The 22969-nt window shown below is 44.7% G+C and overlaps 2 protein-coding genes across 17 annotated transcripts in view; both read right to left on the bottom strand.

Moving 5' to 3' along the window:
• Positions 1-5719, bottom strand: part of NUP210L (nucleoporin 210 like) — a 140980-nt gene extending 135261 nt beyond the window's left edge. For both annotated transcript variants that reach the window (XM_039460004.2, XM_039460005.2), the window contains exons 1-2: positions 4639-5719; positions 945-1081 (exon numbers count right to left, since the gene is read on the bottom strand). In XM_039460004.2, the coding sequence (XP_039315938.1) occupies positions 945-1081; positions 4639-4835 (334 nt within the window). In that variant the 5' untranslated portion in view covers positions 4836-5719. The remainder of the gene's footprint in view (positions 1-944; positions 1082-4638) is intronic.
• Positions 5720-5798: 79 nt separating this feature from the next.
• TPM3 (tropomyosin 3) overlaps positions 5799-22969 on the bottom strand; it is a 34412-nt gene continuing 17241 nt past the window's right edge. For 3 of the 15 annotated variants that reach the window (XM_010329611.3, XM_010329618.3, XM_010329619.3), the window contains 6 exons: positions 21317-21434; positions 21131-21201; positions 20257-20332; positions 18847-18909; positions 18598-18667; positions 5799-8006 (listed from right to left, as the gene is read on the bottom strand). In XM_010329611.3, coding sequence (XP_010327913.1) covers positions 7924-8006; positions 18598-18667; positions 18847-18909; positions 20257-20332; positions 21131-21201; positions 21317-21434 — 481 coding nt within the window. In that variant the 3' untranslated portion in view covers positions 5799-7923. The other 12 variants (XM_003941858.4, XM_010329612.3, XM_010329606.3 and 9 more) reach the window with 7 other exon arrangements.

Raw genomic sequence — 22969 nt, 5'->3', positions numbered from 1 at the left:
CAAACCAACCTCAGACCTTTATACCTAAGTTAGTTCCAGTAGATTCCTTCACTGATTCAAACAACTAGAGTTTCCACGGTCTCAGGTACCACGTCAGGTACTAGATACCAAAGAAAAAAAAGTCATATAATAGGGTGCTACAATTAGAGTGTATATTGCAGGAGGTGGTTTTGGTGGGGTGTTTTTGTTTTGTTTTGTTTTTTGAGACAGGGTCTTGCTCTAACCACCCAGACTGGAGTGCAATGGCATGATCATAGCTAAGTGCAGCCTTGATCTTCTGGGCTCAATCCCCCCACCTGAGGAGGGAGGCTCCCATCTGAGCCTCTCAAGTAGCTGAGACTACAAGGGTGCACCACCACATCAAGCTATTTTTTATTTTACTTATTTTTTAATTTTTTAATTTTTTTGAGACAGAGTCTCGCTCTGTCACCCAGGCTAGAGTGCAATGGTGAGATCTTGGCTCGTTGTAGCCTCAGCCTCCCAGGTTCAAGCAATTCTTCTGCCACAGCCTCTGGAGTAGCTGGGATTACAGGCACTCGCCACCATGCCCAGCTAATTTTTTTATTTTTAGTAGAGATGATGTTGCACCATGTTAGCCAGGCTGGTCTCGAACTCCTGACCTCAGGTAATCCACCTACCTTGGCCTCCCAAAGTGGGGGGATTACAGAGGTGGGCCACTGCACCTGGGCATAATTTTTTATTTTTTGTAGAGACAGGTCTCACTATGTTACCCAGACTGCTCTTGAAGTCCTGAGCTCAAGCAGGTTTTCTGCCTCAACCTCCCAAAATGCTGCGATTAAAGGCATGAGCCACTGCAGCCGGCTAGAAATCCTTTATTCTTCCTCTTATCATTTGAAGCCAACACTATTTGTGTTAACCATCTATACAAAATACCAGATTATTCTACCTCAGATGAAGTGACAGTGTTTTTACTCTCAACATACCTATTTCTCGAGCAAGAATAACACTGCTGAGGCGTATCGGTTGGGTAGATTCTGCAATGAGTACAGCTCTTTGGGAACACAAGGTGCCATTTTCATATAAAGGCTCAACAGTAACTGCATCACGATGGGTGGAATGCCTGCCAGAACAAAACTCTTAAGAGTATGAAATACATGGGTTAAAAATAACTTTTGTTGGAACATACATTCTCATACTTCTTCCATGTTACATACTACCAGGTATGTGTAAATGACACTTTTTAAAGCAGAACTGTTGCTTAGGGATGAAAGAAATTAGAGTGAGAGACAGGCCAAGGGTAGTGGCTCACGAATGTAATCACAGCACTTTGGGAGGCCAACGTGGGGGACCACCTGAGGTCAGGAGTTTGAGACCAGCCGGGCCAACAGGGAAAAACCAGTCTCATGGTGAAACCCCATCTCTACTAAAAATACAAAAATTAGTTGGGCATGGTAGCGCACACCTGTAGTCCCAGCTACTCGGGAGGCTGAGGCAGAAGAATTGCTTGAACCCAGGAGGCGGAGGTTTCGGTGAGCCGAGATCGTGCCATTGCACGCCAGCCTGGGTAACAAGAGTGAAACTCCGTCTCAAAAAAAAAAAAAAAAAAAAAAAAAAAAACAAAAATTAGCTGGGCATGGTGGCAAATGACTGTAATGCTAGCTACTCAGGAGTCTGAGGCACAAGAATTGCTTGAACCCAGGAGGCAGAGGTTGCAGTGAGCCAAGATCCTGCCATTGCACACCAGCCTGGGTAACAAGAGCTGAAACTCCACCTCAAAAAGAAAAAAAAAAGAGAAATTGATCGGAACTTTCCCAATGATCCCTTGAGCAGTCTCAGAAATATCCCTCCCTCGCCGGGCGCGGTGGCTCAAGCCTGTAATCCCAGCACTTTGGGAGGCCGAGGCGGGTGGATCACGAGGTCGAGAGATCGAGACCATCCTGGTCAACATGGTGAAACCCCGTCTCTACTAAAAGTGCAAAAAATTAGCTGGGCATGGTGGCACGTGCCTGTAATCCCAGCTACTCAGGAGGCTGAGGCAGGAGAATTGCCTGAGCCCAGGAGGCGGAGGTTGCGGTGAGCCGAGATCGCGCCATTGCACTCCAGCCTGGGTAACAAGGGCGAAACTCCGTCTCAAAAAAAAAAAAAAAAAAAATATCCCTCCCTCAATATATTTTTTTAAAAGATTGTTGGCCCGGCTCGGTGGCTCACGCCTATAATCCCAGCATTTTGGGAGGCGAAGATGGGTGGATCACAAGGTCAGGCATTCGAGACCAGCCTAGCCAATATAGTGAATCCCCATTTCTGCTAAAAATACACACAAACAAAAAAAGACTGTTATATTCTTCCCTCAGTATGCAGAAATAGGACTGATGTCTTTCCAGCAATGAGGTGGGACTTTCTCATACTCTGAGGAAAGTTTCCTTCAATCCCCAGGCTGCTGATATCTAGTATGGAAAAATTACCTAAATTATGAGGTATGAGTCCAACTCAAAATACCAAAAAAATTCACAGATGTTTCTATTTTTATTATGTTTTTGAGACAGAATCTCACTTTGTACCCCAAGCTGGAGTGCAGTGGGGTGATCTCGGCTCACTGCAACTTTGCCTCCTGGGTTCAAGCGATTCTCCTGCCTCATCCTCACGAGTAGCTGAGATTACAGGCCCGTGCCACCACACCCTGCTAATTTTTATATTTTTGGTAGAGACAGGGTTTCATCATGTTGGCCAGGCTGTTCTCAAACTCCTAACCTCGTGATCCACCCACCTGGGCCTCCCAAAGTGCTACGATTACAGATGTGGGCCACTGTGCCTGGACGAATGTTTTTATTTTATTTATTTATTTATTTATTTTTTGAGACGGAGTTTCGCTCGTTACCCAGGCTGGAGTGCAATGGCGCGATCTCGGCTCACCACAACCTCCGCTTCCTGGGTTCAGGCAATTCTCCTGCCTCAGCCTCCTGAATAGCTGGGATTACAGGCACGCACCACCATGCCCAGCTAATTTTTGTATTTTTAGTAGAGACAGGGTTTCACCATGTTGACCAGGATGGTCTCGATCTCTTGACCTCGTGATCTACCCGCCTCGGCCTCCCAAAGTGCTGGGATTATAGGCATGAGTCACCGGGCCCAGCCTTGTTTTTATTTTATTTATTTATTTATTTATTTATTTTTTTGAGATGGAGTTTCGCTCGTTACCCAGGCTGGAGTGCAATGGCGTGATCTCGGCTCACCGCAACCTCCGCCTCCTGGGTTCAAACAATTCTCTTGCCTCAGCCTCCTGAGTAGCTGGGATTACAGGCATGCGCCACCATGCCCAGCTAATTTTTAGTATTTTTAGTAGAGACGGGGTTTCACCATGTTGACCAGGATGGTCTCGATCTCTTGACCTCGTGATCCACCCGCCTCGGCCTCCCAAAGTGCTGGGATTACAAGCTTGAGCCACCGCGCCCGGCCTTTGTTTTTATTTTTAAATAGAGACATCTCACTATGTTGATCAGGCTGGTCTCAAACTCCTGGCCTCAAGCAATCCTCCTGCCTTGGCCTCCCAATGTGCTGGGATTGCAGGCGTGAGCCACCATGCCTGGCCTCAGGATTATTTTTGGAGGGATAGAAGAAATGGCTTTCAATGCTGGAAAGATGCCTTGCACCACCCTCACAGTCAGGAAACACACACATCACACTGAAGCATCTTACAAGCCCACTTCCCTTATACTTCCTTATAAAATGAGAGGTGCATTTATGCTCTGAACAAACCTCATTGCTTCTCCTAGGACAGAGCAAAGGGATATCTACTCCATTTAGGATGAATGCACTGGCCTCCCGAAGCTCATTTCAGTTAGGTTTTCTCACACCTTAGGCAACCACATAATCCATCACTGGGTCCTCTCACACCAGAAAATCACGTCTCTTCATCTTCAGTCAGAAAGTCATTATCCCAGAGTTGCGTGTACCCCCTTGTCCTCATCCTTCAAGCGGGTACCCTTTTATAAATGGGGCAATTTTGATAATAAAGACAGATTTCATCTCCACTCAAGATGAATCCTCCTATTCCCAGTACACTTCATAGTCTCTGGGCCTCACTTTCCTCGTCTGTGAAATGGAGACATAGTCCTTACTTCACGGGACTGTAAAAAGCGAATGAGTTAACACTCAACACTCGGCTGTTGGGTTCTGAGTCCTCCTCAGATTGAACAAACAGCTCACCTGGAGTTGGCGGGGACCCTCGCACCCCAAGTCTTCCCGCTTACAGACATTTCCCCAGATATCGGGACCCTCCTCTTACTGGTGGTTTACGTTGCAAGTCATCAGTACCCGTGGCCTCCAACTCAGCGCTTCCCTTCACCCTGACGGCCGCTCCTAGCGACCACCCCTTCCCAACACACACACACAGAAGAGGCCAGCCCTACAACCCGAGAAGTCCTCACACGTCTGGAAGATCGTCACGCCCATCTTGGGATCGTCCTCCATCTTGGGATGGAGGACATCCCGAGCAGGACACGCCACGCCCGAGGGCCTGCCCCCGCGGCCCCGTCACCGGCACCACTCTCTCCTCCCCTCCCGGCCAGGTCCCTTCACGCGGGCCCACACGTCATTCCCGTGTGACCTTACAGAGGGTGCCCCTCTCACCCCCACTGGAGGATGTGCGGGTTCATTTCCCGGTGACCCACCAACCCTCACCAAGCGTAGCAGCCCCGCTGGGCCTCCAGCAGGAAAGGCTCCCGGCCTGACTCCCGGCTGAAGGGCAGCAACACCTGGGGCACGTTGAGTTTGTACGCCAGGGTCCCGAGCACCACCAGAAACAACAGGAAGCAGCGCAGAGGCAAGAAAAAGAGCCCGAAGCCTCGGCGTCTCGATGACGCCGCACAGCCAGTCATGGCGACGGCCGGCCCTCAGGTTCCCGCTCAATCCCGGCCGCGCCCACAGCGCTATCTGCCAATCTACAGGCGTGACGTCAGCAGAGGGGGTGGGACCTGCTTCTTGCTCGGAATTGTGGGCATTTTTTTTTTTTTTTTTTTTTTTTTTTTTTGAGACGGAGTTTCGCTCTTGTTACCCAGGCTGGAGTGCAATGGCGCGATCTCGGCTCACCGCAACCTCCGCCTCCTGGGTTCAGGCAATTCTCCTGCCTCAGCCTCCTGAGTAGCTGAGATTACAGGCACCTGCCACCATGCCCAGCTCATTTTTTGTATCTTTAGTAGAGACGGGGTTTCACCATGTTGACCAGGATGGTCTCGATCTCTCCACCTCGTGATCCACCCGCCTGGGCCTCCCAAAGTGCTGGGATTACAGGCTTGAGCCACCGCGCCCGGCCTGTGGGCATTTTTAAATGCAGTCCTTCAGCAAGCCAATAAAATGGAAACTTTCGGCACAGACCCAGCTAAAACACCTCAAACCCTCTTTTTTTTTTTTTTTGAGACGGAGTTTCGCTCCTGTTACCCAGGCTGGAGTGCAATGGCGTGATCTCAGCTCACCGCAACCTCCCCCTCCTGGGTTCAAGCAATCCTCCTGCCTCAGCCTCCCGAGTAGCTGGGACTACAGGCGTGCGCCACCATGTCCAGCTAATTTTTTGTATTTTTAGTAGAGACGGGGTTTCACCATGTTGACCAGGGTGGTCTCGATCTCTTGACCTCGTGATCCACCCGTCTCGGCCTCCCAAAGTGCTGGGATTACAGGCATGAGCCACCGCGCCCGGCACCTCAAACCCTCTTAAAGTGCTTTCCTAAATAATGGATGGCAGACCTTTTCAGGAGTAAGGAACAAGCAGAAATGTCTGAAAAAAAAAACTTCAGCCTCCCGAGTTGCTGGGATTACATGCGTGAACCACCGCACCCGGACAGTACTTTAATTTCTTCCCGTTTTATTTCTTCTGTTGCACACCGTTTGGCTCAACATCACACCCCATGCCCGACAAAAAAGCTTTTTGCAATGATTTCCAGTCAGCATTAGCCCATGCGTATAAACGGAAAATTGTGCAGTCTCTGGGATAAACAGCTGGACTTTGCCAAAGGAACCGTGTAATTTTACTAGAAGTCAGATTCACATCCGGCCTCCAGGCCACAATGCAGGAAATGCCGGACACTGGCCTCTCAAAGGCAGCTTTGAAAGTTATCCACTCATACAGCTGGCTTCTAAGCAAATACTGAGAGCACTTCTTGTTAACTTTTCTCCAAATATCCAAACAGAATATTAACTCAAAGGCTGTTTCACAGTACAGTTGGTTAAAACCATACATTTATAGTAGTGACCAGCATCATATATTGTTTTAAAGAGCTTAATAAATCCGTAGCTTGTAAGAATTAATATGGTTGTGAAGGAAAACGTATAGTTCAATCTGAGATGCCAGTGTTAACCTATAAAAGATCTGACACATTAAGTATTCTAATCTTCATGTTTACTCTGACAATACTTATCTTCATTTTACAGATGATGAAACTAAACATTTGCTCTACATTAAATCTTGTTGCTACCACCCACAACGATGCAATTTTTTTTTTTTAAACGGGGTTTCACCACGTTGGTCGTCAGGCTGGTCTTGAACTCCCGACCTCAGGTGATCCGCCCGCCTTGGCCTCTAAAGTGCTTGGATTACAGGTGTGACTCACCACGCCTGGCCAAAGATGTGATTTTTAACCCAAACCTCATAGCTTCTGTGAAGAAAGCACATTTGGTTTTAATAAATAAAAGTCAAATAGGTCTGAGAGTTGGAGGGACTGGTTCTTTATTTCAAAAAGACACTTGTCAATATTCAGTATCAAAACAGTTACACTATTGATTTCTCTTTCTCCCAATCGGCCCAAAGAGACCACATAAAAGGAGAGTACATTTTAAGCCAATAAGCTGCAGGATGTATACCTAGCAGACCTCCTAGAAACCTTACCAGAAAATGGGGACCGGGTAGGGAAACTTTAAAAGATCAGCAAACTGCCAGCCCACGGACTGCAGAGGCTATCACAGCCAGATGGGGTGGCCAGGGTGCCACAAATCCAAAGAAGCAGTTTCAAAATAATACAAAATTTTAAAAGTTTTGTACATAAGCTATTCAAGATTTCTCCAGCACTGACTGATACAAAGCACAATGAGATGGCACTTTTAGAGACAGCAGCTTCAAACCCAGAGAAGGGTAATGAGATGAGTTTCATATGGCTAAATCAGTGGCCAAACATAATCTTCTTTCTTTCTTTCAAGGAGGCAGGAAAGCAATTAAGTGGTCATCTCAACATAAAGGGGCACATGATCCATTCTGTGAGCAGTTGGGAGGGAGTAGAGATGGGACAAAAATTTGGTCTCAGAGATCTTACCATCTTAATTTGGTCACTTGTAATGAAAAAAATAGAAATAATGTTGTCCAAAGAGATCTTAAAAGCTGAAAACGTGAACAGCACACTTTTTTTTGTTGTTGTTGTTGTTTGGCTAACTCCTCCTGGAATCACCTTTCTGGTTTAGCTGGTACTTTGTACAGAGCAATGAGGTTTCCCACAGTGGAGTCTTTCCCTGGGCTCTGTTTGGCTCTTAGTAAGGCAGGACTATACCTTTTCCTCTTCTCTATGGAGAGGGCAATATGCATTAAGCTGAAAAGTCACCTTCCAAAAGTGAGAAAGGGATTAGCTTGCTGCTTCAGGGCGTGGAATTATTTGGAATGTTTTACAAATGGTTGCTACAAAACAACAAAAAAGGTAATTACAAAATGTGTTTATCACGACATGCTTTTAAAGACATTATGCATTGTGCTCACATTCCCTTAAATGTTGTTTCCAAAGGTGCTCAGCCTCTAGCCCAGCTGGAATCTCCAGGAAGAGGCAGAGACAGTTTGGCGAATAAGACACAGGGGAGGAGGGGGCAGCGAAAGGAGAAAGCAGCCTTCCAGTTAAAGATCAGCCCTCAGTTAAAAGTCAGCTTCGGGCAGGCTGGCCTCAGGCGGAGTCAGGGTCAGAGGGAGAAGCAGCAGCAGGGTGGGACTGGGGCGTTCTACATCTCATTCAGGTCAAGCAGAGTCTGGTCCAGCATCCTTTGTGTACAGAGGTGCTCCTCTTTGGTGCATTTCAGTTTATCTAATGGGGGTAAAGGAGAGAAGTTACAGAAAACGAGAAGTAAATTTCAAGGTCTGCCCGCTCTTTTGAGACTTGCTCCTGTTGCAGAAAAGCTGCGGACTAATAAAGCTTTCTCAGCCACAGAAGTGAGCTATTTTATCACCCGGTTTTGTAGGGCCTTTGGGTTGCCTACTGAGGTCGTAGGTGTTGCTGCACTTCCTGGGTGAGAGAGTTAGGGCCCTTATCAGCCATTTCCTCTCCCACCCACACCCAACCAACACTTTCAGCTTTCAGTCAATGAAAGAGCAAGCCTTAAGCATCAGCCATCCACTTTTCTAGGTTTTGCCCACATGACAATACCTTCTTGAAATGGCTCACTGGAGTTTGAACATCGCAAACAATAGAAACATCAGAATCTCAAATTATAAAGAGCACAGGCAGATCCTCATGCACTACACGTCTTTTCCAAAAAGTAGAGGAGAAAATAGTAACTGGTGGGATAAATAAAAGGGCCCTCACAGTTAAGTTAAATAATCTCTAAAGAAAACAAAGCCAAGAATACTACTGAAACAAGTAGTTGTAAGCAAAACTTTGAGATTGCTGTAGAGCTACTGTCCAGAACTACCTTGTGACAGTTACTTGAAATTAAACATAAAACCAGGAAAAGGAAGCAAAAGGGAAAATGTCAGGAAGAAAATCAGCAGCTGAACACTAAGGAGAATATAATTTGTCTTGCAAGCAAACCACTCTGACTGCTCTAAAGAAGTGAGGAAAATATTAAAATCTTCAACTCAGAGGTGATGGCGACACACAGCCATATTCATATCCCACAACTTTTCTTCCCTTTCCCTTTTTTTCCACCCAGTCAGAAGGACCCATCCCTGGGCCTGCAGACGAAGCAGTTACAACAACTTGTCAAGTCAGTCCTTTTATTGTTAGAAATATCCATGAAAAGAAACATATCCTACACTGAGTGCACAAGTGAAAGAGTAGCAAGTAAGGGTGGAAAACAATATTCTCCCAAGTTTTTTCACTATAATCTCTCAGGCCCCTCCCTTCTTCACCCATAATCTCTTCTAAAGGGTCAGAAACTTCACAATGGTCAATTTCACAATACTGTTAGGAAACGAACATTCTAACTGCCCCAATTAAAAAGCAATTTGCTCAGGGCAAAATAATAACTTTTAAAAAGACAATCAGCTTTTTGTTGGGGTCCAGGTCAGTGGTGTGAGCAGTAAGCTCAGTTTAATGGGCATCAGTGAGCCCTGCCCATCAGTCACACAGATCATGCAGCGTTAGCTTCAGCTCATTAGAAAGCAGGCGGTTTCGCTCAAGTTGGCTGTAGAGACGCTCTGCAGCAGCAACGGAGAGGAGGGAACACAAGAGAAGGAGAGGAAAAAGAGGAGGAGAAAGAGAAAAAGGGTAAGTTAGTAGAGTACCAGAAGTAAATTATGAGTCTTTCAACTAGCTGGTATATATAACATGCATCTGTAAGGCAGGGTGGATGCAAGGAGGATTCAGATAGAGAGTCAGTCAGTTGGTGGAAAGACTAACAGAGGAAATTTGGACTGACAAGTTGGTAGGACAACATCTTGAGGGAGAAAAAATATCCCCTTCGCAGTATTTATTGGCTGGGTTGAGAAACTGAAACAAGGGAAATGGCCAAGGAAGGAATATAGCTGGCTTCGGAGAAATGTGTTCACAATCAGGGTTTGAAAGCAATGGAAGTGAACAGCCGAACATTTTTCTGTGAAGGCATTTCAACACGGCATTATAAATGGTAGACTGGAATAAATATCCCCACACCCATTCACTCCTATATTTTCTAATGCTTCTTGTTACAGTTATTGTGTGATAGACTGATTTTAGTGGCCTAGCCAATAAATATTCAATTTCTTCTTCTTTAAAAGAACCTTAAACCTGTTAGAGTCAATAAATAGTGTGCCTAGTCCCAGGGAAGGCAAATTACTGGTATAAGCTAATCAAGACTATCCTGTTGTTTTTTAGCCCCCCTTGCAGCTAGGGGTGATCATGTGATCCAGTTTTAACCAATGAGATGTAGAAAGATAGTCCGCTGGGGGCTCTGGGAAGACTTTAGCTTTCCCTCTTGCCTTAAACATGTTGTGATGACTACAGTTGCATATTTCAATCTTAAGAGAAGAGACCAAGAGAATCACAGAAAGCCCAGCTGAAACAGGCCACAGTTGCTCATGGCTAGATATATGTGATTTAAAAAAAAAAAAAAAAATCCCATGTTTATTTAAGCTACTAGTAAGCTGTTTCTGTTTATTTCTTTTCTTTCTTTTTTTAACAAAATCAGGCTAAGGGACAATTTAGCAAGTATTCCTGATACAAGCAGCTAAGTGCTCAAATCTAATGGGTTTATGTGGATTTTCTATTTGAAGCACATTTTAAAGAGATAGTGGAATATGAAAGATTCAAATCCATCTGACTAGCACAGAGACAATACAAGTTTGGAGACAGGAAAACCAAACTCCTGGTATACTCCTAGTACCAACCTCTGAAATTCACAAATAAGTTTCTCCCTATATTTTACAGCCCCTTTCAAAATGGTCTCACGACCTCAAATATGAAAAAAGAATTTTCTGTCCTAAAATCATCTGCATATGCGGGCATTGCTCAGGCACCCTGCCTTCTGGGCTGAGGTTTTCCCCAAGATTGACCAGGAAGCTGGAGGCCAGTATGGTCCCAGTAATACTGGTCACTTTATGTACACTATCAAAACAGAAAGCATATATGTATACAAAACCTGGGAGGGAATGACCAAAAATAATAGATGTATTCAAGAGCAGAATCAGGGTGAACCTTTAACTTGCACTTCCCTTTAAACCAGTAGTTCTCAATAGGGGTGGTATTGAGCACTCTTCTCTCTCAGGAGAGATTTTGATTATGTGTGGGAGGTTTTGATATCACAATGATTAGAAGGCCCATACAGGTATCTGTTAAATTCACCATTGAGAAAGACTATACAGGCTGAGCAACCAAATCTGAAAATCCAAAATCCAAAATGCTCCAAAATCTGAAACTTTTTGATTACTAACATGATGCTCAATGGAAATGCTCATTGGAGGACTCTGGATTTTAGATACACGTGTGTGTGTGTGTGTGTGTGTGTGTGTGTGTGTGTGTGTATGTATGTATATATATGTATATATATAATTTTAGAGACAAGATCTTATGTTGTCCAGGCTAGAGTGTGGTGAGTATTCATAGGCCTAATCATAGTGCACAAACTCCTAGGGCTGAAGCAACCCTCCTGCTTCAGCCTCCTGAGTATAGGAGGTCCCTACACCTCCTGCGTATAGAGACTATAGGTGTGTATCACCATGCCTGGTGTGAATTTCTGATTTTCAAATTTGGGGTGCTCAACTGTAAATATAATGCAAATGTTAAAAGAAAAAAGTCAAAATCTGAAATACTCTGGTCACAAGTATTTTGAATAAAACGGTACTAATAGTGTATAAGCTTCTTGAGTCCTCGGATTGGACCAGTCTTATACACTGAGGCATCCTTGACAAAATAACAGGTATTAAAATTTATGAACTAATCTCTCAAACTTCCCGTGATGTTACATTTCATACAAATCTCATGAACAGACTGAACTTAGAAGGCCTGTATCCAAGTTGGTTTGTGTGATTCTCACTTGGGAAAGGATGTTATAAAGATCTTTATCTCTCAAAACAGCCTGGTCAATGAGAGTTCTGTTCCATTTAGGGAAGAAATAAAGAGACAGAGAAGGAGTGGGAGCATTTTATTATTGCCTGACTAAACTTCAGAACACAGAGTTCCCTAGGGATTGCATGAGGTCAGAAAGACAAATGTAGCTGTTCTCTCACTTTGAACTTAGCTTCTAACTCTGCTATCTCTAATAATTAAAAATTAAGGGTCAGTACTAGCTCCTTAGTTAAAGCTCTTGGTTCCCTGATAATAGCTAAAATAAAACAAAACAAACAAAAAGGCAAGGCAGAGAATCCATTTGGTCCAATATTCTTTTCAGCTGTACCTGATTAAGAAACAACCCCGCCGGGCGCGGTGGCTCAAGCCTGTAATCCCAGCACTTTGGGAGGCCGAGGCGGGTGGATCACGAGGTCGAGAGATCGAGACCATCCTGGTCAACATGGTGAAACCCCGTCTCTACTAAAAAAAAAAATACAAAAAACTAGCTGGGCATGGTGGCGCGTGCCTGTAATCCCAGCTATTTAGGAGGCTGAGGCAGGAGAATTGCCTGAACCCAGGAGGCGGAGGTTGCGGTGAGCCGAGATCCCGCCATTGCACTCCAGCCTGGGTAACAAGAGCGAAACTCCGTCTCAAAAAAAAAAAAAGAAAGAAACAACCCCATGGCCAGGCACAGTGGTTCATGCTTGTAATCCCAGTACTTTGGGAGGCCAAGGCAGGTGGATCATGAGGTCAGGAGTTCGAGACCAGCCTGACCAACAAGATGAAACCTTGTCCCTACTAAAAATACAAACATTAGCTGTGCGTGGTGGCACATGCCTTTAATCCCAGCTACTCAGGAGGATGAAGCAGGAGATGCTTGAATCTGGGAGGTGGGGGTTGCAGTGAGCCGATATCGCACCACTGCACTCCAACCTGGGTGACAGAGCAAAACTCCATCTTAAAAAAAAAAAAAAAGGAGGGGGAGGAACAACTCCATGGAGCTGGATAGTATTCAACTAATACCATGTGAAAGGAAGAGACTGGATGGGGCTAAGATAAAGCTACCAAACAGAATAGGTCAGTTGCATCTATCAGATAACATGGAGTTACCACATTTTATTCCTCATCTCAATGATGGTAACAAGGAAGATATTATTACTCAAATTGGTCTCCCCGAACATTCGGGGAGAATAAAAGAAAAATTTAAAAAAAAAAAAAAAATGAGGGGCAAAATGGGCCTACGGATCTTAGAAATGAAGAGGAGGAGGAATTATTAAGGGGCCAAGTGTTTTGCTCTGATGCTTGGCTTCACCCCCATACTAATGCAGGCTCAAGTAACACAGAATGACTTCTGCAAAGACACTGAGCCTTAAACGAAGGAATGAAGTTAGTACTCATAGTACTTCATTGTTCACTTTGCTACCCCAGCTTGTTGGTCTCTATCCTTGCTCACAGTAGTCATACCACAGGGAAAACAGGAGATACCAGTTATAACACCTTACTTTTCTCCCAATTTCTCTCTCTTACTTCCTTTCTAAGAAGCCTTTCTTCATGTCAAAGCCAACTTCTTCTGCCCGGAATCTAAATATGTGGGAATGTGTTGTCCAATGTAATAGCCACTAGCCACAGGTAGCTAATTAAATCTAAATGAACTACAATGAAAGTAATTAAACTTTCGCCCCTTCAACCACACTAGCCACGTTTTGAGTGCTTGAGTGCCACACGTGGCTACTGTACTGCACATCATTACCAAAAGTTCTGCTAGATAAAGCACTGCTCTAGTAAACTATATTGCCTATATCTTCTTCCTACCAATACATTCTTTTGCCCCTGAAAATATTACTCCCCCCTTGACTTATTAACACTCAAAATGTACCCTCCAATTACTAAAGTATCAATGAATGTCCCATTTTCAGTGATCTTCCTTCTCAACCTCTCTGTTGAAGTTAAGAACCACCGGAAACCACCCAATCTTTTATTTTTTTGAGAGGAAGACTCACTCAAGAGTACAGTGCTCGATCTTGCCTCACTGCAACCTCCACTTCCTGGGTTCAAGCAATTCTCCTGCCTCAGCCTCCCAAGTAGCTGGGATTACAGGTGCCTGCCACCATGCCCAGCTAATTTTTTGTATTTTTAGTAGACATGGGGTTTCACCGTGTTAGCTAGGATGGTCTGAATCTCCTGAACTCTTGATCCGCCCACCCTGGCCTCCCAACGTGCTGGCATTACAGGTGTAAGTCACCGCGCCCGGCCAACCCTGAACTTCTTTAACTACTCATCTGTCTTCTTTCCCTCCAATCAGTTCCATTTGGCTCCTCCTCCTATATAACGTTTTCCTCACTGTTTATATATATATATATATATATATATATATATATATATATATATATATGCTTGCAATTCTCCTTTATGGTTCTAACTTACCTCCATGTTGTAAACTACCTGTACCCCTTATGGATTCCCAACTCTCTACGTCAAGCTCTCTGCCTCAAACCATAGAATTTTGTTTTCACCCAGATACCTGCCAGACTGTCAGCCACATCTTCCTTCCTTTCCCTCAACTCCCCAAAACAGGACAATGTGACCTCCCTACATCTGTAACCCCATCATTTTCCTACTCTTTCTTTTGAGGGTCTCATTCGCCCATGCTGGAGAGCAGCAGTGCGATCACAGCTAGCTGCAGCCTTAAACTCCTGGGCACAAAGGATCCTCTGGCTTCGGCCTTCCAAGTAGATGGGACTACAGGCGCGCACCACCGTGTCCAGCTAATTTTTTTTACAATATTTTGTAGAGACAGGTTCTCACTTGTTGCCAGGCTGGTCTCGTACTCCTGGGCAAGGAATCTTCACACCTCAGCCTCCCAAAGTGCTGGGATCACAGGCATGAGCCACCGAACCTGGCTCATTCTCTTACTCTAAAAACCAGTCATTCTTATCTTTTCCTGCTCGTGTCAAGTGGCCAGGCCTTTCACCATGCCTGTCTTTATTAGCGCCTGACTGGCACAACATACTACAGTGCAGGACTCCTGAGCTTAAGCCTTCTTCCTGCCTCAGCCTCCCAAGTAGCTATAGGCACTACAGGTATGTGCCATTGCACCCAGCTGAAAGAAAAGAAAATTTTATTTTATTTATTTATTTATTTTTTTTTTTGAGACGGAGTTTCGCTCTTGTTACCCAGGCTGGAGTGCAATGGCGCGATCTCGGCTCACCGCAACCTCCGCCTCCTGGGCTCAGGCAATTCTCCTGCCTCAGCCTCCGGAGTAGCTGGGATTACAGGCACACGCCACCATGCCCAGCTAATTTTTTGTATCTTTAGTAGAGACGGGGTTTCACCATGTTGACCAGGATGGTCTCGATCTCTCGACCTCGTGATCCACCCGCCTCGGCCTCCCAAAGTGCTGGGATTACAGGCTTGAGCCACCGCGCCCGGCAAGAAAAGAAAATTTTAAATACAAACCCTTCTGAGAGACTAAAGTACTAAGTAAACTACACTTAAGTGCTTGAATTAGTATAATTCACAGCTATACTATTCAGAAATCTCTGCTGCGTAAATTGGAATGGGCAATTTCTAAAATGTTGATATTTAATTCCATGTTATGAACCAGGGAAAATTTTACTAGCAGAAATTTATGTATGTAATAAATCATCAGCTCTATATGTACATTATTTGAAATATTCATGATGGGCCATTTTAGTTTTCCCAATAATAATTTATCACTTGTCTTATATCCCACTAGCACACACTAGTAGGCAAACGGTAGCAAGTCTCAAATATGTAAGAAAGATTTAAAGAAGAAAATGTAAAACTGTTGAGAATTCTATCCATTGTATATTTTTCTGTGACTTGGGATGATGCAACTCGTCAATCTCAGCAATAATATCTTAAGTTCTGAGTGTTCTGAGGATGCACCATTTGGATCACGAGTAAAAGGGTACAGAATATGTATTGAGAGCCATTCAATGGCTTCTCAATGACACTACAGCAAAGGAGGAGGACTTGAAGAGAGAATGGAAACACTGCAGGCAGATGATCTAAGAACCTGGAAATAAGGAATTTAATCTTGTTCAGCCTGAGGAGTGTAACTAAAATTACCATTCTGAGGAACTTGTACTAAATCCATCACTCTGGTAGAATCAGATCAGCTGAGTTTAAATGTCAAGAAAAAATAGACACACACAAAAGTGGCTTTGATTATGTAAGTCAGAGGTAGGGGAGCCTACGATAGCTCTTCCTCACATCACCACCTCAAGGCTCCTTCTTAGGGACAGCAGCAGCTTTGTCAATGACACAAATGCAGGGTGGCATGAGGTTTCCGGCAGCTTAACATTTTAATTTGGGGTGGGGGTGGAAGAAAATACATAAGTTGCTTTTGTGCGCCCCCCGATCCTAATGCCTTGGGGACCAGCCAGGCTGACCCAAATGGAATCCAGAGCGAGTGGGGCGTTGGGTTCCCCGAGGAGGAAAGGGGGCAGATCCAGAACAGAGCAGAAACGGTGATAATTATCTGTATGAAAAAGTAAGGATACTCTACGTGAGAAGGACTGGCATCAATCTAGATAGCAAATTAGGAGAAAGGAAGAGGAAAAAAAGGAAGAGGTGGCAGCAGGAATAATAAAAGAGAGCCAGACACTTTAGCCTGAGAAATTTGGCTTTTTTTCAGGGTTAGTGGGAAAGATACAAAGAAGCCGATTAGCATCAAGGATCAGGGATCCACAGCAAACAGATGAACTCGCAGCTCTCTTTGGTGCTGTTTACCCCTTGGCTTGCTTCTGGGACTCAGCTCAATTCTTAGGTGAATTTGGTATTTCTCATCTTAAATAGTTCCCTAAACTTTAATATCAGGGAACAAATCAAACACACCCAGGAGGCCTGAATTTTGTTTTAATGTGTCAGGGCCCAAGTCACTTGCTCTCTGGGCCCAATCTCCATAGTTGCATGGATTCTACCTCTGGCAGTATCCTTTCTGAGAAGACTAAATTTGAGAAGCAAATAGAAAAATCAGTGTAATAAAAAAACTATAACTACAAAGTATAAAAGTTACAAGTCAATCAGGGTTCTCCCTCTGATCCAAGATTAACTGCTTCCAGAGCATTTTTTTCCCCCCGAGACAGAGTCTCATTCTTTCACCCAGACCGCATAATCTTGGCTGACCGTAACCTCCATCTCTCAGTTTCAAGCGATTCTCCTGCCTCAGCCTCCCAAGTAGCTGGGATTATAGACGTGCACCACCACGCCCAGCTAATTTTCTTAATATTTTTTAGTAGAGACGGGGTTTCGCCATGTTGGCCAAGCTGGTCTTGAACTCCTGGCCTCCAGTTATCCATCCCCCTCGGCCTCCCAAAGTGCTGGGATTACAGGTGTGAGCCACTGGATCCGGCCTTTAATTTTCTTTTTGAGATCCAGTCTTGCTCTCTATTGCCCAGGCTGGATTGCAGTGGTATAATCTTGGCTCACTGTAACCTCTGCCTCCTATGTTCAAGCGATTCTCCTGCCTCAGCCTCCTGAGCAGCTGGGATTATTGGCACACTGCCACCATGCCTGGCTAATTTTTGTATTTTTAGTAGAGACGGGGTTTCACCATGTTGGCCAGGCTGGTCTCAAACCCTTCACCTCAGGTGATCCACCAGCCTCGGCCTCCCAAAATGCTGGGACTACAGGCGTGAGCCACCACGCCCGGCCACACTTCCAGAGCTTTTGCCAAACAAATAACCAGCACCAATGTTTCAAAGATAAGGGTGGAGATTCTATAGTTTCCAGAGAATAAAACCAAAGCACACCACTATGCATAGCTTGTACCCCCATCCACCCACAAGCCAAGATCCCAGCCCCACTCTGCTGTCAGATAGTTACATAGAGGTCATGTCATTGAGGGCGTGGTCCAGCTCCTCGCTAATGGCCTTGTACTTCAGTTTCTGGGCATAGAGCTCATCTGGACGGGCACAGGAACCACAGGGAGGAATGAGGGGACAGAGTGAAAGGTTTCAGAAGCAGATGAAGAGAGGGAATCATTAGAAATTAGGAAAAGTGTGACTGTGGGTCTAATACCACAGTTAGGAAAACATCTGTTCTGGCAACCATGACTGGGCATGTTCAGATCTACTCTCTCCTATGACCAACTCCCTTTTTTGATACCCCTTATCCACTGCAGCAAGGGCTGAGAACCTGGGCACAATCATAACTAGAAATTCCTATTACCAAAGGCACTCAAGAGGGTATCACTCCCATCCAGGTACCCAATTCCAGGAACAAAAATAGCAAAGGGAGAGAGTAGACATCCATATTCAGACACTTCTCTGCCTACGAAATGTGAACCCTATTAGTGGCCCCTTTGCTCCACAGGTTGCCCCTGCAGCTCTTCCGAAAGCATACCAATGGAGCATACATCAGAGCTCTCAAAGCAAAGAGCAAACATGTGCCCTTGTCAGAGGGATGGCAGTTACCAACTTGCAGGGACAGAAAGTATTTAGAAAGCTCCCGACATTCGTTGTCAGTGCTCAGATATGGTTATGCCACAACTTCATTTCTTTGATAAATACCCCACAACTTGAGTGGTGAAAAGAATTGTGGAAAGCAGCCATGAACTGACATGCGTCTTGCCCTTCTGAAATCATGGCTTCCATTTAAAGCTACAGACTAAAGGTTGAAGACTACTAAATTGGAGGTAAATGCAGCCATTATCATTTTCCTCAAAGGGAAGAATACACATTGCAGAATATTAGGTGAAGTCTTCTGAAAGGAAAAGATTAATTTTAAAAATCCAATTCTAGGGTTTGACCCACTTTGCCTAGCTGTGGCATAGGACAGTGAACATGATATTAATACATGCCAAGTCACTACCAACTTCCTTTGGTGTACAGGAAAAAGAGACGAATGGTTAATAGGCAAGGTCTTCCTCTATATTTTTCTATTTCAATCCCTCTTCCAGGTTCCATACCTTCCAAGTCATCAATTGTCTTTTCCAGCTTGGCTACCGATCTCTCAGCAAACTCAGCACGGGTCTCTGCCTGGGGGAAATATGAAAATCAGTCAGAATCAGAGATGTGGACAAAGAAGAACAATCTCTGTTTCTTCCACCTTCTACTTCTGAAACTTTCAGAACCCAAACTAGCCAGTCTAAGTCCACATTAATGCCTTAAATACCTCTAAATGTTTTGGGTCCCGCCCTATAATCCCCTCAGCTCACCTCCTTGAGTTTATCAGTAAGAATCTTGATCTCTTCCTCATATTTGTCTTCTTTTTGAGAGTACTGTAAGAGAAGTAGATTAAAATTTCAGAGTAGAAATTAGTCACACAGACAATACCCGTGTCCCTACCCTTACTCTTACATTTAATATCCTCTTGGACTTAATGTGCTGAATGGTCCAAGAGTAAGAGCAAGGCCTGGCTCTAGACAACAAACAGGTCCTTGAAATCCAGAAATCTATGTCTTTAGAGTCATGATATCCATAGATAAAAATTCTCCATGACTTTTTAAGATGGATCTAAGCTTTGACATTGTTCAGATCAACCCAAGGAAATGTTTTTCCTTTTCCCTGCGTCATGAGCAGCAGTGGCACCCCAAGGTCACATGACTGAAACACTCCCACATGATGGTAAAATGAAGTCATCTGTCTTGACTGCTCATTAGGTCTCAGAGCTGATTCTGTCTGTTGCCCCCATTTGTCTGCTAGAAAGTCTGTTAGGGCCCCTGATTACTGTATTGCCTTTCAGCACAGCAGTATCAGCCTGAGGAGCACATGTCTCGAGGAACCTGAGACCATGAAGTTATTTTCATTAAAGCAATCAAAGTGCACAAAAAGTAGCATTCAACCCAGAATCTAAATACATGGTAAGTAGGTAGGAAGAGGACACTCCTCACTGGATTATATACGGAATGGGTGTCTCCAGTCTTTCATCAAGGGCAGGGCTGGGCCCAGGCCCCAAAGCCTGTCACTTTCACAAACCAGCCCCTACCTTCTCCGCCTGAGCCTCAAGAGACTTGAGGTTGTTGGTGACATTCTTCAGCTCCTCCTCCAGCTCAGAACACTTACTGTGAATATTTTAAATACCGCAGGAGAGGAAAGGGGAAGAGGAAGAGAATAAAAAAAGGGAGAGAGACACACAGATGTGAATTGAACCTATATGTAGAGAGAGTTGGAAGGCATACTGGGGAAAAGATGTTCCCAAGTAACCTGAGCAAGCATCAACCCTCCTCCCTCTACCATAGACCATGTCAGGAGTTGGACCTTCCTGGGCTCAAAATGTTTGAATACTAGTAAAGAAAGAACACTTGAGAGCACTCCACTACCAAGAACAAGTCATAATTGTCACCTGGGGTGGAGGTGGGAACAAATGCCCAACCCAGTCCCCCAAATCACCCAAAGGAAGGAGACCCTGTGGAGAGGCAGTGAAGCAACTAGGAAAGAAGAGATGAAAAATGCCAAGTAAGTAGAAAAGAATGAAGCATTCCATGAAGAGATGAGACAGCACTCAACAAAATCAACCAGTGGAGGGGAGGCAGCTGCAAAACAAAAACAAAACAAACAAAACAAAACCACACCATACATATATATATATATATATAAAATCTTGCTGTGGGTTTAATGGTTAGTACCTTTTCTTCAGCAGCACTCAGACACTTCAGGTTCTGGTCCATCAGTCTGATCTGCTCATCCATCTCTCGGCAACGGCTGTTAGTGATAGTCACGGGGATGGCACAAGCCAGGTTGTGGGGAGGGAGAAAGGTCAAAAAGGAACACAGCAAGAAAACAAGCAGCAAAACGAAAAAAAAAATTTCAAAAAATGGGAAGAGAACACCACCATGGTCATGATATGTTATGTCCGGCAGAAGGGAATGTTAAGGGAAGCACAAGCACAAATACATAAGCATCAGCAGTGACTTTGTTATACAAGGCCCAGAAGGTACCAACAGGGAGCAGTTAATATCTATCCTTGCCCTAAGGGTCCCCAGCAGATTAAAAAAGTGGCAAAAACAGACAACAGATTTTTTTATTTGTTTTAGGGACAGGGTCTCTCTATGTTGCCCAGGCTGGCCTCCAACTCCTGGGTTCAAGCCATCCTCCTGCCTCGGCATCCTAAGTAGCTGGGACCATAGGTGTGACCCACCACACCCAGCCAGACACCAGATCTTAAATCAGGACAGCTGCTTTGATGCTTTCCACCCCAGGTGGAAGGATCCAGTAGGCTCTTCCAGTTAACTGTTCACCATGTATTAGTCCTTATTTGCTCTTAATTTGTAAACCCTACCAAAAAATAAAAATAAAATAAAGTCTCTTTTGTCACCTGTCACTAGTCAGGAGAATAAGGAAACCTAAAGCCATTCTTGGGCCTAAAAAAGCACTACAGATGACTCCCACTCCCTAGGCCCTGTTTAACAAGGTTGAAAGAATGCTAATTTATTATTAGTGACCAAGCCAAAGGGGAAGGGATAAAATGGTGTGACAAGATTTCAGGGGCTAGATACTCACGACTCTGCCAGCTCAGCTCGTTCCTCTGTGCGTTCCAAGTCTCCTTCAATGATCACCAACTTACGAGCCACCTACAGGAAAATATTTCAGTATAGCTTACTGAAGCAAAGAAGGAATTATTTACAGCATTATTCTTTGCAAAAGCCTGATATCACTGAAGAGAGGGATAAACAGAAGGTCACCTACCTCTTCATATTTCCTATCTGCCTCTTCTGCAATGTGCTTAGCTTCTTTGAGTTGGATTTCCTGGAGTTCCATCTTCTCTTCATCTTTTAAGGCCCGGTTTTCAATAACCTTCATACCTCTGCCAGAAACAGGACAAATACAATACTGACATCCTCAGGAGTATGTCATCGGTTCCGCTCCAACGGTCTCAGAATTGTACTTTTAAAAGCCCATTTCTCAAAGTGGCTCATGCCTATAATCCCAGCACTTTGAGAGGCCAAGGTGTGCAGATCACAAGGTCGGAAGTTCGAGACCAGCCTGGCCAACATGGTAAAACCCCATCTCTACTAAAAATACAAAAATTAGCCAAATACGGTGGCTTGCATCTGTAATCCCAGCTACTCAGGAGGCTGAGGCAGGATAATTACTTGAACCTGGGAGGCAGAGGTTGCAGTAAGCCAAGATCACACCATTGCACTCCAGCAAGATAAGAACAAGACTCCATCTCAAAAAAAAAAAAAAAACCCCATTCCTCTGTCTGCCGCTCAAATGGAAATTCCCTATTACTACTCCCACACCTTAGTTTACTTCATTTAAAACTTTTTGTTATAAAGATAATACATCCTGGCCAGGCGTAGTGGCTCATGCCTGTAATCCCAGTACGTTGAGAGGTTGAGGCAAGTGGATCCCTTGAAGTCAGGAGTTTGAGACCAGCCTGGCCAACGTGATGAAACTCTCTGTCCCTACCAAAAATACAAAAATGAGACGGGCATGGTGGCACACACCTGTAATCCCTGTAATACTCGGGAGGCTGAAGCAAGAGAATCACTGGAACCCAGGAAGCAGAGGCTGCAGTGAGCCAAGATCATACCACTGCACGCCAGACTGTCTCTCCTCCCACCTCGCCAAAAAAAAAAAAAAAAAAAAATCCTTATTAAGAAATTAAATATTTAAGGCCGGGTGTGGTGGCTCATGCCTGTAAACCTAGCACTTTGGGAGGCCTGAGGTCAGGAGTTCAAGACCAGCCTGACCATCATGGAGAAACCCCATCTTTATATATATATATATATATATATAAAAAATTAAATATCTAAATATTAAATAAAAATACAAATTTATGTGGCCAGGCACAGTGGCTCATGCCTATAATCCCAGCACTTTGGGAGGCTGAGGCCAGGAGTTTGAGGTCAGGAGTTTGAGACCCGACTGGTCAACATGGTGAAACCCCGTCTCTACTAAAAATACAAAAATTAGCTGGGTGTAGTGGCAGGCATCTGTAATCCCAGCTACACAGAGGAGGCTGAGGCATGAGACTTGCCTGAACCCAGGAGGCGGAGGTTGCGGTGAGCCGAGATCGCACCATTGCACTCCAGCCTGGGTAACAAGAGCGAAACTCCGTCTCAAAAAAAAAAAAAAAAAAAAAAAGTACAAGGCCGGGCACGGTGGCTCAAGCTTGTAATCCCAGCACTTTGGGAGGCCGAGGCGGGTGGATCACGAGGTCGAGAGATCGAGACCATCCTGGTCAACATGGTGAAACCCTGTCTCTACTAAAAATACAAAAATTAGCTGGGCATGGTGGCACGTGCCTGTAATCCCAGCTACTCAGGAGGCTGAGGCAGGAGAATTGCCTGAACCCAGGAGGCGGAGGTTGCGGTGAGCCGAGATCGCGCCATT

Source organism: Saimiri boliviensis, chromosome 19, assembly GCF_048565385.1.
Source record: "Saimiri boliviensis isolate mSaiBol1 chromosome 19, mSaiBol1.pri, whole genome shotgun sequence".
In the NCBI taxonomy this organism is placed as follows: domain Eukaryota; kingdom Metazoa; phylum Chordata; class Mammalia; order Primates; family Cebidae; genus Saimiri; species Saimiri boliviensis.
This window is presented reverse-complemented; position numbering and strand designations above follow the sequence as displayed.